General features: G+C 43.2%; 1 protein-coding gene across 1 annotated transcript in view; it reads right to left on the reverse strand.

Moving 5' to 3' along the window:
* Nucleotides 1-14,587, reverse strand: part of LOC311099389 (collagen alpha-1(V) chain-like) — a 140,575-nt gene that overhangs the window by 84,051 nt on the left and 41,937 nt on the right. The window contains 1 exon segment of the mRNA XM_084140090.1: nt 9,302-9,469. Within this exon segment, the coding sequence (XP_083996216.1) occupies nt 9,302-9,469 (168 nt within the window).

Genomic DNA, 14,587 nt, shown 5'->3' on the forward strand with positions numbered 1-14,587 from the left:
TGTGTTTGGAGGAAGAAGAAGGATGAGTACAACCCCAAGAACACCATCCCAATCGTGAAGCATGGAGGTGGAAATATCATTCTTTGGGGATGCTTTTCTGCAAAGGGGACAGGACGACTGCACCGTATTGAGGGGAGGATGGATGGGGCCATGTATCGCGAGATCTTGGCCAACAACCTCCTTCCCTCACTAAGAGCATTGAAGATGGGTCGTGGCTGGGTCTTCCAGCATGACAACGACCCGAAACACACAGCCAGGGCAACTAAGAAGCATCTCAAGGTCCTGGAGTGGCCTAGCCAGTCTCCAGACCTGAACCCAATATAAAATCTTTGGAGGGAGCTGAAAGTCCGTATTGCCCAGCGACAGCCCCAAAACCTGAAGGATCTGGAGAAGGTCTGTATGGAGGAGTGGGCCAAAATCCCTGCTGCAGTGTGTGCAAACCTGGTCAAGACCTACAGGAAACGTATGATCTCTGTAATTGCAAACAAAGGTTTCTGTACCAAATATTAAGTTCTGCTTTTCTGATGTATCAAATATTTATGTCATGCAATAAAATGCAAATTAATTACTTAAAAATCATACAATGTGATTTTCTGGATTTTTTCAGACCTCTACATGCTTTGGAAGTAGGAAAACCTGCAAAATCGGCAGTGTATCAAATACTTGTTCTCCCCACTGTACGTAAGAATGATGTTCATTGACTATAGCTCAGCATTCAACACCATAGTACCCTCCAAGCTCATTATCAAGCTCGAGGCCCTGGGTCTGAACCCCGCCCTGTGCAACTGGGTCCTGGACTTCCTGACGGGCCGCCACCAGGTGGTGAAGGTAGGAAACAACATCTCCACTTCGCTGATCCTCAACACTGGGGCCCCACAGGGGTGCGTGCTCAGCCCCCTCCTGTACTCCCTGTTCACCCATGACTGCGTGGCCAAGCACGCCTCCAACTCAATCATCAAGTTTGCAGACGACACAACAGTAGTAGGCTTGATTACCAACAATGACGAGACTGCCTACAGGGAGGAGGTGAGGGCTCTGGGAGTGTGGTGCCAGGAAAATAACCTTTCACTCAACGTCAACAAAACAAAGGAGATTATCGTGGACTTCAGGAAACAGCAGAGGGTGCTCCCCCCTATCCACATCGACAGGACCGCAGTGGAGAAGGTGGAAAGCTTCAAGTTCCTTGGTGTACACATCCCCGACAAACTGAAATGGTCCACCCACGCAGACAGTGTGGTGAAGAAGGCGCAACAGAGCCTCTTCAACCTCAGGAGGATGAAGAAATGTGGCTTGGCACCTAAAACCCTCACAAACTTTTACAGATGCACAATTGAGAGCATCCTGTCGAGCTGTATCACCACCTGGTACGGCAACTGCACCGCCCGCAACCGCAGGGCTCTCCAGAGGGTGGTGCGGTCTGCCGGACGCATTATCGGGGGCAAACTACCCACCCTCCAAAACACATACAGCACCCGATGTCACAGGAAGGCCAAATAGATCATCAAGGACATCAACCACCCGAGCCACTGCCTGTTCACCCCGCTATCATCCAGAAGGCAAGGTCAGTACAGGTGCATCAAAGCTGGAACCGAGAGAATGAAAAACAGCTTCTATCTCAAGGCCATCAGACAGTTAAATAGCCATCACTAGCACATTAGAGGCTGCTGCTGCCTATTGAAATCACTGGCCACTTTAAGAAATGGAACACTAGTCACTTTAATAATGTTTACAGTCACTTTAATAATGTTTACATATATTGCACTACTCATCTCATATGTATATACTGCATTCTATTCTATAATATTCTACTGTATCTTAGTCCATGCCGCTCTGTCATTGCTTGTCCATATATGTATATTTTCTTAAATTCCATTCCTTAATAGTTTTGTGTGTATTAGGTATATGTTGTGAAATTGTTAGATATTACTTGTTAGATATTACTGCACTGTCGGAGCTAGAAGCACAAGCATTTTGTTACACCCGCTATAACATCTGCTAAACATGTGTATGTGACAAATAACATTTGATTTGATTTGATTTGATTGCCATAGATTACCTTTTAATTACCAAAATTGCTGAAGATTCCAGTAACTTTCCTAAATTACTGGTAGATTTGAAACCCTACCTACAGTCTAACCAGTAGAGGTATGTACATGTTGAGAACGCCAACTGTCCTGTTGGTCTGTTCTTCTAGTCTATCTATAATCCCTGATGAGAACATGGGAAATCACCACAGTACAGAAGCTCTCTGTTTCAGCCCCTCCATCTTCTAATAATGAATCATTTCTTCCACATGTTTACTTAATGATAGCATGTCTACACTCGCTCTTTTCCAGCTCACAGCTCAACATCGTGAAATGTGGGTATGAGACAACATGTTCCCTAATCAAAATGTGTTGTTGATTACATGATTTGGATGATCTGTAATAGTGATCAGTACGCATGTGCACGTGTGTGTGTGTGCATGGGTGTTCGGGGATGTAGGAGGATGTTACAGTCTCAATAAATCAGGCTTAGAGCCTAAGCTTAGTAGCACAGAGAGAAGGAACTTGACCAAGTTATCTCACTCCTGCCTTCTGGAAGATATTAGCTGTACACTCTCTCTCTATGAAATAACACATATGGAATCATGTCGTAACCAAAAAAGTGTTAAACAAATCAAAATATATTTTATATTTGAGATTCTTCAAAGTAGCCACTCTTTGCCTTGATGACAGCTTTGCACACTCTTGGCATTCTCTCAACCAGCTTCATGAGGTACTCACCTGTAATGCATTTCAATTAACAGGTGTGCCTTTTTGAAAGTTAATTTGTGGAATTTCTTTCCTTCTTAATGCGTTTGAGCCAATCAGTTGTGTTGTGACAAGGTAGGGGTGGCATACAAAAGATTGCCCTATTTGGTAAAAGACCAAGTCCATATTATGGCAAAAACAACTCAAATAAGCAAATAGAAACGACAATCCTTTAAGACATGAAGGTCAGTCAATACAGAACATTTAAAGAACATTGAACGTTTCTTTAAGTGCAGTCGCAAAAACCATCAAGTGCTATGATGAAACTGGCTCTCATGAGGACCGCCACAGGAAAGGAAGACCCAAAGTTACCTCTGCTGCAGAGGATACGTTTATTAGAGTTACCAGCCTAAGAAATTGCAGCCCAAATAAATGCTTCACAGAGTTCAATTAACAGACACAGCTCAACATCCACTGTTCAGATGAGACTGCGTGAATTAGGTCTTCATGGTCGAATTGCTGCAAGAAACCACTACTAAAGGAAACCAATAAGAAGAGACCTGCTTGGGCCAAGAAACACGAGCAATGGACATTAGACCAGTGGAAATCTGTCCTTTCGTGTGATGGCACACTTAACCAGCATGGCCACCACAGCATTCTGCAGCGATACGCCATCCCATCTGGTTTGGGTTTAGTGGGATTATCATTTGTTTTTTAACTGGACAATGACCCAACACACCTCCAGCCTGTGTAAGGGCTATTTGACCAAGAAGGAGAGTGATGGAGTGCTGCATCAGATGACCTGGCCTCCACAATCACCCGACCTCAACCCAATTGAGATGGTTTGGGATGAGTTGGACCGCAGAGTGAAGGAAAAGCAGCCAACAAGTGCTCAGCATATGTGGGAACTGTTGGAAAAGCATTCCAGGTGAAGCTGGTTGAAAGAATGCCAAGAGTGTGCAAAGCTGTCATCAAGGCAAAGAGTGGCTACTTTGAAGAATCTCAAATATAAAATATATTTTGATTTGTTTAACATTTTTTGGGTTACTACATGATTCCATATGTGTTATTTCATAGTTTTAATGTCTTCACTATTATTCTACAATGTAGAAAATAGTAAAAATTGAGAAAAACCCTGGAATGAATAGGTGTCCAAACGTTTGACCGGTACTGTATACAGTTCACACTGAAAGTATTCAGACCCCTTGACTTTTTCCACATTTTGTAATGTTACAGCCTTTTTCTAAAATGGATTAAATTGTTTTTTCCCCCCTCATCAATCTACACACTATACCCCATAATGACTAAGCAAAAACAGGTTTTTAGAAATGTTCTACGTAAGTATTCAGACCCTTTACTCAGTACTTTGTTGAAGCACCTTTGGCAGCGATTACAGCCTCTATTCTTCTTGGGTATGACGCTAAAAGCTTCGCACACCTGTATTTGGGGAGTTTCTCCCATTCTTCTCTGCAGATCCTCTCAAGCTCTGTCAGGTTGGATGGGGAGCGTGGCTGCACAGCTATTTTCAGGTCTCTCCAGAGATGTTAGATCGGGTTCAAGTCCAGGCTCTGGCTGGGCCACTCAAGGACATTCAGAGACTTGTCCCGAGCCACTCCTGCGTTGTCTTGGCTGTGTGCTAAGGGTCATTGTCCTGTTGGAAGGTAAACATTCGTCCAAGTCTGAGGTCCTGAGCAGGTTTGTGCAGGTTTTCATCAAGGATCTCTCTGTACTTTGCTCCATTCATCTTTCCCTTCATCCTGACTAGTCTCTTAGTCCCTGCCGCTGAAAAACATCCCCACAGCATGATGTTGCCACCACCATGCTTCACAGTAGGGATGGTGCCAGGTTTCCTCCAGACGTGACGCTTGGCATTCAGGCCAAAGAGTTCAATCTTGGTTTCATCAGACCAGAGAATCTTGTTTCTCATGTTCTGAGAGTCTTTAGGTGCCTTTTGGCAAACTCCAAGCGGGCTGTCATGTGCCTTTTACTGAGGAGTGGCTTCCGTCTGGCCACTCTACCGTAAAAGCCTGATTGGTGGAGTGCTGCAGAGATGCTTGTCCTTCTGGAAGGTTCTCCCATCTCCAAAGAGGAACTCTGGAGCTCTATCAGAGTGACCATCTGGTTCTTGGTCACCTCCCTGACCAAAGCCCTTCTCCCCCGACTGCTCAGTTTGGCCTGGAGGCCAGCTCTAGGAAGAGTCTTGGTGATTCCATACTTCTTCCATTTAAGAATGATGGAGGCCACTGTGTTCTTGGGGACCTTTAATGCTGCAGAAATGTTTTAGTACCCTTCCCCAGATCTGTGCCTCGACACAATCCTGTCTCGGAGCTCTACAGATAATTCCTTCGACCTCATGGCTTGGTTTTTGCTCTGACATGCACTGTCAACTGTGGGACCTTATATAGACAGGTGTGTGCCTTTTTAAATCATGTCCAATCAATTGAATTTACCACAGGTGGACTCCAATCAACTTGTAGAAACATCTCAAGGATGATCAATGGAAACAGGATGCACCTGATCTCAATTTAGAGCCTCATAGCAAAGGGTCTGAATACTTACGTAAATAAGTTATTTATGTTTTTCTAAAAACCTGTTTTTGTTTTGTCATTATGGGGTATTGTGTGTAGATTGATGAGGAAAATGTTGTATTTAATCTATTGTAACGTAACAAAATGTGGAAAATGTCAAGGGGTCAAAATACTTTCCGAAGGCACTGTATATCTATGTTGAGGTGAATGACTGGACCCAAATATGGACCACATCATAGACCTCTGCTAGTTTTTAAACCACTCCGAACCGCAGGGCTTGAGATCTTACATTTCTTAAAATGTTGGAATCTTAAAATTCTGGAATGTATTTTTCAAAGGTTCTACCATGATTCCGATGTTGTTTAGTTTGTTCTATACTGAACAAAAATATAAATGCAATATGCAACAATTTTACTGAGTTACAGTTCATATAAGGAAATCAGTCAATCGAAATAAATTAATTATCCCCTAATCTATGGATTTCACATGACTGGGCAGGGGCGCAGCCATGGGTGGGCCTGGAAGGGCATAGGCCCACCCACTTGGGAGCCAGGTACACCCACTGGGGAGCCAGGCCCCGCCAATCAGAATATTTTTTTCCCCACAAATGGCCTTTATTACAGACATAAATATTCCTCAGTTTCATCAGCTGTCCGAGTGGTTGGTCTCAGACAATCTCGCACGTGAAGAAACCGGATGTGGAGGTCCTGGGCTGGCGTGAATACGGTCTGCGGTTGTGATGCTGGTTGGACGTACTGCCAAATTCTCTAAAACAATGTTGGAGGCAGCTTATTGTAGAGAATTGAACATTTAATTATCTGGCAGAAGCTCTGGTGGACATTCCTGCAGTCAGCATGCCAATTGCATGTTCCCTCAAAACTTGAGACATTTGTGGCATTGTGTTGTGTGACAAAACTGCACATTTTAGAGTGGCCTTTTATTATCCTCAGCACAAGGTGCACCTGTGTAATGATCATGCTGTTTAATCAGCTTCTTGATATGCCACACCTATCAAGTGGATGGATTATCTTGGCAAAGGAGAAATTCTCACTAACAGGGATATATGGAACATTTCTGGGATGTTTTATTTCAGCTCATGAAACACTTTACATGTTGCGTTTATATTTTTGTCAAGTTGAATATTGAGAATGTTCTACAACAGAGTTGTGGTTGGTCCTTCCTAGAGTGTTGCTTGAGACTATTTCATTAGGCTGTAAGTAAACAGAACAGAAGCCCAAGTTTAAGATTTTAGCCTCTATATTGATGTCAAAGTAAACAGGACTTGTTTGGAGAGCATTGTGTCTCAGCTCTGCATTAAGCCTTTAAGAAAACCCTTGATGTGGATCAAACATCCGCTTGGCCAAGCCTCCTCCAGGCCTCCTCTAGGCCGCCCAAAGAAATGCTGTGATCAGGGAGACATTCTTCACACACTTGGCTGTCAACCAACTGAATTTTCAGTCAACTTAACTCACAAGAATGGGATTTGAGGATTTTCTCTCTCTACCCCCTACTGCCGAATCCGATCCCCCTCTCTCACACACACACTTGTTTAGAGCTTGCAAGAAAGGCATTTCACTGTACTTGTGCATGTGACATTAAAAACGTTTTCAACTCTTTCCCTTGCTCAACCACTTTAAACTCTTGGGAATTTCTGATAACACATTCCAGATAAATTGGGCTTCTGTCTGGGTAACACATTTTGACAGTTGCATAAATAAATATGCCGGCCTTACCCAGAATGCAATAGAAAGAGATGTTGGCTAGCTAGTACATCTCTCTGAGCGACAGTAACCAGGAAGAAAAGATAAAACAGACTAAACAAAAATACATAATAATGAAAAAGCAGCAGTGAAAGAGAGAGAGAGGGTATAAGACAATGAGAAAGAAAGAGGAGAGGGGAGAAAGAGAGGGAGAAAGAAAGAAAGACAGAGAAAAAGAGTGCTGCTGTGCACCGCAGAACAGTAAGCCAGAGCCACGTCAGCACAATAGAAGGGGAGGAAGAGTGGATCCCCCTCCTCCCTCCCCTCCCTCCATCTCCGTCTGCCTCTCTCTCCATCCTGCCACCACTTCCAGACCTATGAATTTTACTGGAGTTTGATTTCCACTGAATCTGAGCCTGAGGTTTCCAAAATGGAAGAATTAGTATGCCTCTATGACTGTCTGCTCATTTTCTTCTTTCCTTTTTCAGTGTGTCTGAATTAGAAACAGAACGAGCTCCATCTTTATTCAACGCAGATGTGCACAGATGGAACAGACGTGAGGAGGATTGTAAAGAAAAATTGAGAGAGAGAGAGAGAGAGAGAGAGAGAGAGAGAGAGAGAGCGAGAGAGTCTGTGTGTGTTATGAGCAGAGGAGGCTGGTGGGAGGAGCTATAGGAGGTCGGGTTCATTGTAATGGCTGGAATGGAATACATGAAATGAAGTCAAACATGTGGTTTCCGTATGTTTGATACCGTTCCATTTATTCTATTCCAGCCATTACAATGAACCCGTCCTCCTATAGCTCTTCCCACCAGCCTCCTCTGGTTATGAGGTATGCTGTTATGCTGAGCTGATCTTGGACATTGGAGTATAAATATAAGTCACTCAACAATGATCGAAAGGCATTTCACTGTAGTTGTGCACGTGACATTAAAACTTGAAGCTTGAAACTTGGCACCAGAACTGTTCATGTAAGGCCAAAAGGCTTGAAACAACCACAACCTGACAGGTCTATAGAGTTTGGCTAAAATTCAATCCAAACACTCCAACAGAGCTAATGCTTACTGAAGTGAATTATGTTGCATGAAGGATTGAGAGATCATGGGAGAGGTGGCGGTGGGAGACTGTTTGTGAGCATGGTGTGTGTGTGTGTGTGTGTGTGTTTCTAGTTTTAATGTCACATGCACAAGTACAGTGAAATGCCTTTCTTGCTAACTCAAAACCCAACAATGCAATAATCAATAACAATGTATTACTAGAAAAAAAGCACACGAGAAATAAGAATAGGAAATATGAAATACCCATTAAAGTAAGTAAGTAAGTAAGCATACTATATACAGGAAATATGTGTTTCTGAAAAGCAAAGAATATTGCAATTCCGAGAGTCCCATTGGTAGCGAATCTGCGATCGGAGGTCATCCATCTTATTATCAAGTGACTGTACATTCGCCAGTAGAATGGAGGGAAGAGGTGGCCAGTTTTCCCTTTGCCTTAATCTCACCAGGACCCCCCCTCTCTTTTCTCTGTAACGCCGGCACTTCCTCTTGGGTAGCCCAAATATTGGGTTGGAATTACAGAGAGAGCCCAGGGCAGATGAGTCGAAGTAGAAGCCGGAATTGAGGTAAGTACCTGCCGATCTGATGTTCAAGAGTTCTTGTCGGTTGTAAGAAATAATAGCTGATACATTATGTGAAAATAGACTAAAAATTTACGACAAAAGAATCACAAAATAGCGAAGTTGGGTCGGCGCTTGCAAAACAGCAGCCATACAGTACGGCGCCATCTTTGATGTCTATGTGTGTGTGGAGGTCTATAGTGGGAGGTGAGTCTGCACATTTGGCCCACCCAATCTGCAGTGCTGTAAACTATCATGTGATCATGATGCAATTGCCAATAAAACAGATAGCTAGTTGGAAGGGGAGCAGGGCGTGTGAGGGGATGGGAGGAATGGCACAGGTGGGAGGAAAAGTCAGGGACTTCTCAGGCAGGTCAGAACACTACACCAGTGTTCTACAGTAGTTTTTTTTTTTTTTATTGAGCAGCTAATAGGAACATACTTAGTAGAGGAGAGGCCACAAGCAGCCAATAAGAACAAACTTAGCTAGGTAGTATCTTTAGCATCCCACTAACACGAGTCAGGATAGGAGGAATCTTAAAAGCTAAAAGCATTAGATGATATTTCAGTAAACAAGGTAATCTGTACATTGGAGTAGTAGAGGACGGGACGATCAGAGGAGATACAGTAAGTGAGGAAGACATGAAAGAAAGGAACAGGTATCATTTCAGTTTAGAGGTCAAAGGAGATCAACCAATCAGTGAATGGTCATGATCAGGTACTTACCAGGGTACAACTGTTTGGTGGGGGCACTGAGCTGGGCTTCTTTGGATACTCTGTAGGCCACATCGGCTCCTTTTGTTGACTTCCTATGCGCGCAGAAACCTGTCGTTTTCGTAACGCCGTCAGGTAAACTGGGAAAATCTAAAATCTTCAAGAGGTCCGCTGGCTCCACTACAGAGGGAAAGAGGGAGAGAAAGATTGTAGATTAGACTCATATAAAGACACTCATTTCAAATGCAGACTCGCATCTCTCAATAATCACAATAAAGTCTACCACAGCACAAAGCCATGCCACCCACAGTGTTAAAAGCCCCCCACAACAGGAGAGACAGTCAGTATCCACTCCAAGTAACCCAATTATTCAGACTGTAGACAGATAAACAGATCCTCCTTTCACTAACCATTAACTGGGACCTGCTTACAGTAGAGTAGGTGCACTCCAGACCCCTTCTTCCTATCCACTCCCCTCTGACCCCTATTCTCGCCATCCTTTTCATTTACGAGACAGGGGGACAGTTATAGGAACACCCTAAACTGTGAGTGTGTTCTACACTCTAAACACAGATCTAGGATCAGATTAATGTGCCCAATTTCCAAATCTCAACCATTAGGGGGTTTAAAATATCTGTACTTGGATAAGGGATAAAGGCAACTTCTACCTATGCAAATTGTGTGGATGCTATGATGGACTAGAGACATGACAGAGTCCATCTCTCCATCCATTCATCCCCTACACACTAAAGCTCCAGTTGCCTCCCTCTTCCTTCCCACAAACATACAATTAGCACAGTCGCAGGCCTCCAGAGCACCACAAGGGCAGGTGCAGGAGCAGGAGCAGCATGGTCGGGTCAGGACAGGGTGTGACATTTTGGTTGGACCCCTGACCCCACCCCTGACCCTACGCCTGCTGGCCAAAATAACCCCAACAAGCCATGAACAAACAGCTGTGTCTGCAGACAGATGCTATACTGTAAAAAATGAAGTGTTGAATCTACTTAATAAAATTAAGGCAACACATTTACACAATATTATTGAGTAAATGTAATATCCTATGTTTTTGAGTAAAATAAACTTGAATAAGTTGTTTGAATTTACACAAATAAAGTCCAGGGAATTAATAATAGGCATAAAAATGTGTTGGATTTAGAGATAATATGATTAAATATGAGTTGAAGTAACACAATTATTTAGTAAACTGAAAATATAAGTGTTTCACAAACATTTAATGTTTACCATTGTGTAATGTATTTGATAATTTGCCATATTAACCCACTTTATTGAGCACAGTGCTCAGTCCACCAGTAGTAACTGCAGACAAACTGCAAGCATTACAGAGTGCTGCATTTGCCTCCGTCATTAAGAACCGTGCTGGTGGGAATAGGTTGTCTCATCATTGAACATCAATGTGCTTGACTGTTTTAATAGCCGTTCATCATGAGCCATTACACCTCTTACAAGCTGCTTAATACTAATACAGAAAAATAATTTTCTTTCTTCAGACATGCATACAACATTGTGTAAAATAATAATAAAGTCAGAAAACTTTGAATTACCCACAATCCTCTAAAAGTATAGAGAAATATTATCAAATATTTAGTAAATTAAATCACTTAAAATACTTACTTAAATGTTTTGGTAAAATGAAATGAACAAATCATTGAAAGGACCCCAAAATTATTTGTTTACAGCATACTGATGCTGCAATGGTCTCTGCCTCGAGGCTGCTGCCCAGAGCATAGAGCAAAGGCCCAGTGCAACTCAGAGTAGAGTCACACACTGAAGGTCTGGAGACAGAAGAAGGGATGGACGCATATAGGGACAACATAGGGTCTATGTGAGGGGTAGAGGGAGCCAATACAAAAGGGAGGTGATTTGAATGTAGTAAAACAATAGAAGGAACCGTTTAAAGAACCAAAACAAAGACAAAAGCACACATTCTCTGGCGCTGTGTTTGCATTCTTGTGTTCTGTTGAACAACTCCAGTAAGGCTGAGAAAGGCTCTCTTTAAATATGCATGCACGCACACACACACACACACACACACACACACACACACACACAGGTAAAACAGGGAGGATCGGGTGTCCGGTCAGCCAGGACCACACACACTTAATCAGTCTGTTCAGAGCAGAGCTTTCAATAGCCCCAACCATCTGAGAGAGAAAGGATGGAGGGAGGGAGCCCCACAACAGACTCCAGCTGAAGGTCATTACACAGGGCTCTCTAGTACAGTACAGTACAGATCAATTCAAATAAACCATTCCAGCTCTTAACAAAATTCCAGATCCAAACCCACTACAGACACACATGACCATCGATCACCATCACCCTCCACAGCTGTAGGGGGAATCATTTCCTTCATAACTTCCACATCCTCTACCGCTGTTGATATCATTGCATCACTGTCAGCTAGCTACAGAAAGCTTTGAAAATGTGCGCTCTTACAATATCTGAATCTGGACAGGCATCTGACCCATATCACACACAGCACGAACAATTATCCCACACATACATGTAAACACACCTAACAACACTCACGGTAGGTCAAAATGCAGATTGATACTATATAAACACATAGAGAGAGAAAGAGAGAGAGAGCGAGAGAGAGAGAGAGAGAGAGCTCTTTCATATGGGTGTGTGCTGATCACTAAGAGGAAAATACGTGGGATTGGAGTCAGCATGAAACCTACGCACCCTGGCAAAAAACAACATACCACAGAATGACAGAGCCTCTTGAAGCAGTTGAAGGGCCTAAACGAAGACGCTGCTTTGTCTCTCATCATCAGCTCAGAGTGACACAATGCACCCACCAGCTAGAGAATTACTATCACTGGCATTGCTGACTGACAGACTGAAATGTGATAGCTCGTCTAATAAACCTCTACTACGGTCGGATAGTTCCCCCTGTCAAAATGAAGTAAAGCATAACACTAGTCAACCCCTTACAATGGGAAAAAAATCGTAAATCTAAACTATTGCATTTATTTAAAGAGGAGTCATCTTGTCTTTATAGACAATACGTCTGACATCTTATCCACATGAGTCTCCAGAGGACATACTGTATCTACAAGAATAGAATACTCTGTGAATGCATAAACCTGCTGACTCTACCCTTTCTCTAGGGCCATTTGGGAATGCTCCCTGTCAATCCCATACCACCACACTGTTTACTTTCAACCTGCCAACAGCCCAGAGCCCGTCGGTCTCCCGGGAAACCCACAGCCACAAGGCCCATGGGATACTGAAGGCCTATATGGACGGAGGTGGAGAGGGATGAAACATCACGACAGCCACCACAGAGGAAGAACATTGACAGATTGCTAGGGCCACTGGGCACTACATCAAGACAGGACTGTCACACACATAGACACACATGTACTCACTCACATAGGTTCCACACGTGCGCGCGCACACACACACACACACACACACACCAATGCAAAGTTTCATTCTATAAGTGAATAAAACATCAAACATGAAACATAGAGTAGCAAGTTGTCTGAAACATAGCAAAATATGTCAATCTGACCACACACACACACACTCCTAGGCTTTCTTCCTTTTATCTAATTGAAACCCCACCTAGCTCGATATCTTCAGGGCATCCCTCTCTCTCCTGATTACACAGTGGCTGAACACAGTGGCCTCTGTCTATAACCCTCAAGTCTAACTGATGTGAACTCAAATTACCATCTGAAAACACCCAAACCCTCTTAGTTAAACACCCAAAATCACTTAGGACCTTGTGGTAGGTATAGGATAACATTGTGGAAGGACATTCTGTATAGGCTAGCTACATCAAATGAATTATGACCGTAGCGGACTACATTAAAATCCACTAAGTCACAGTATGATGGCTATACGTTCTTCTAGCCAACGTTATGCCAGTGTGTTTTACAGTAATTAGTGTCTGGTGAATGTCATGTGTCTGTTGTGTGTCTTCTAGCCATATCCTCCATTCCTCTCTCCTCCCTGTCCCTGTTTAGTCCTCAGATAGTCACCATTCATCTAGTCTGACCCCACTGCCGATCCAGGGTTCCCCACATCCATATAAGGACATAATCCAACACAGTCAAGAGTTCAACTTTAGTTGACTTGCTGACGCTCCATATCACTCCCCCGCTGTATTTTAATTTTACATGTAAATTTTAAATGATTTCTTTAGGGGGTAGATCAGCTTTAATACTTCATATAGATTGTAACTTCTATCAATGTAATTGTCTGCATCACTTCCAATCCCCAATATGTTTTTTTTTTGCAAATATATACATAAACAGCTCTGGAAATAATTAAGATACTTTTTTCTTAAATCAGCATCTCTACATGTATGACAGCCATTCCATTCCAGTGTCTGTTGGAATCCAACACAGGCACACCTCATTCTACTGAAATAGGTACTGATTAGGTGATCATCTGAACCAAATCTTATTTAACGAGGAAAAGTATAAAAACCACTGCTGTGGTCATCACTATCCTCTTGCAATAGGACCAGCTGGATGGCAAAAACAGTGCTAATAGTACCTCAAAAGTATTATTAATAAAAAAATAACTATTGACCATGCCAAAAGAGTTGAAAAGGAAAGTTTTGAGTGAGGAAAAGAAGGGTTCAATTCTGGCTTTACTGGCAGAGGGATACAGTGAGCGTCAGGTTGCTTCCATCCTTAACATGTCAAAGACAACGGTTCATAAGAACAAGGTCAAGCAGCAGACATTGGGGACAACAAAGCTACAGACTGGCAGAGGGCGAAAACGACTCTCTACTGACTGGGATGACCGCCAACTCATTAGAATGTCACTCAACAACCGTAGGATGACATCAAGAGACCTACAAAAATAATGGCGAAAGGCAGCTGGGGTGAAGTGCAAGGCGAGGACGGTTCGAAACAGGCTCCTAGGGGCAGGGCTGAAGTCGTGCAAAGCTAGAAAAAAGCCCTTCATCAATGAGAAGCAAAGAAAAGCGAGGCTGAGGTTGGCAAAAGACCATAAGGATTGGACTATAGAGGACTGGAGTAAGGTCATCTTCTCTGATGAGTCCAATTTTCAGCTTTGCCCAACACCTGGTCGTCTATTGGTTAGACGGAGACCTGGAGAGGCCTACAAGCCACAGTGTCTCTCACCCACTGTGAAATTTGGTGGAGGATCGGTGATGATCTGGGGGTGCTTCAGAAAGGCTGGAATCGGGCAGATTTGTCTTTGTGAAGGACGCATGAATCAAGTCACGTACAAGGTTGTCCTGGAAGAAAACTTGCTTCCTTTTGCTCTGACATTGTTCCCCAACTCTGAGGATTG

Source organism: Coregonus lavaretus (genome assembly GCF_964263955.1).
Source record: "Coregonus lavaretus genome assembly, chromosome: 24".
NCBI lineage: Eukaryota > Metazoa > Chordata > Actinopteri > Salmoniformes > Salmonidae > Coregonus > Coregonus lavaretus.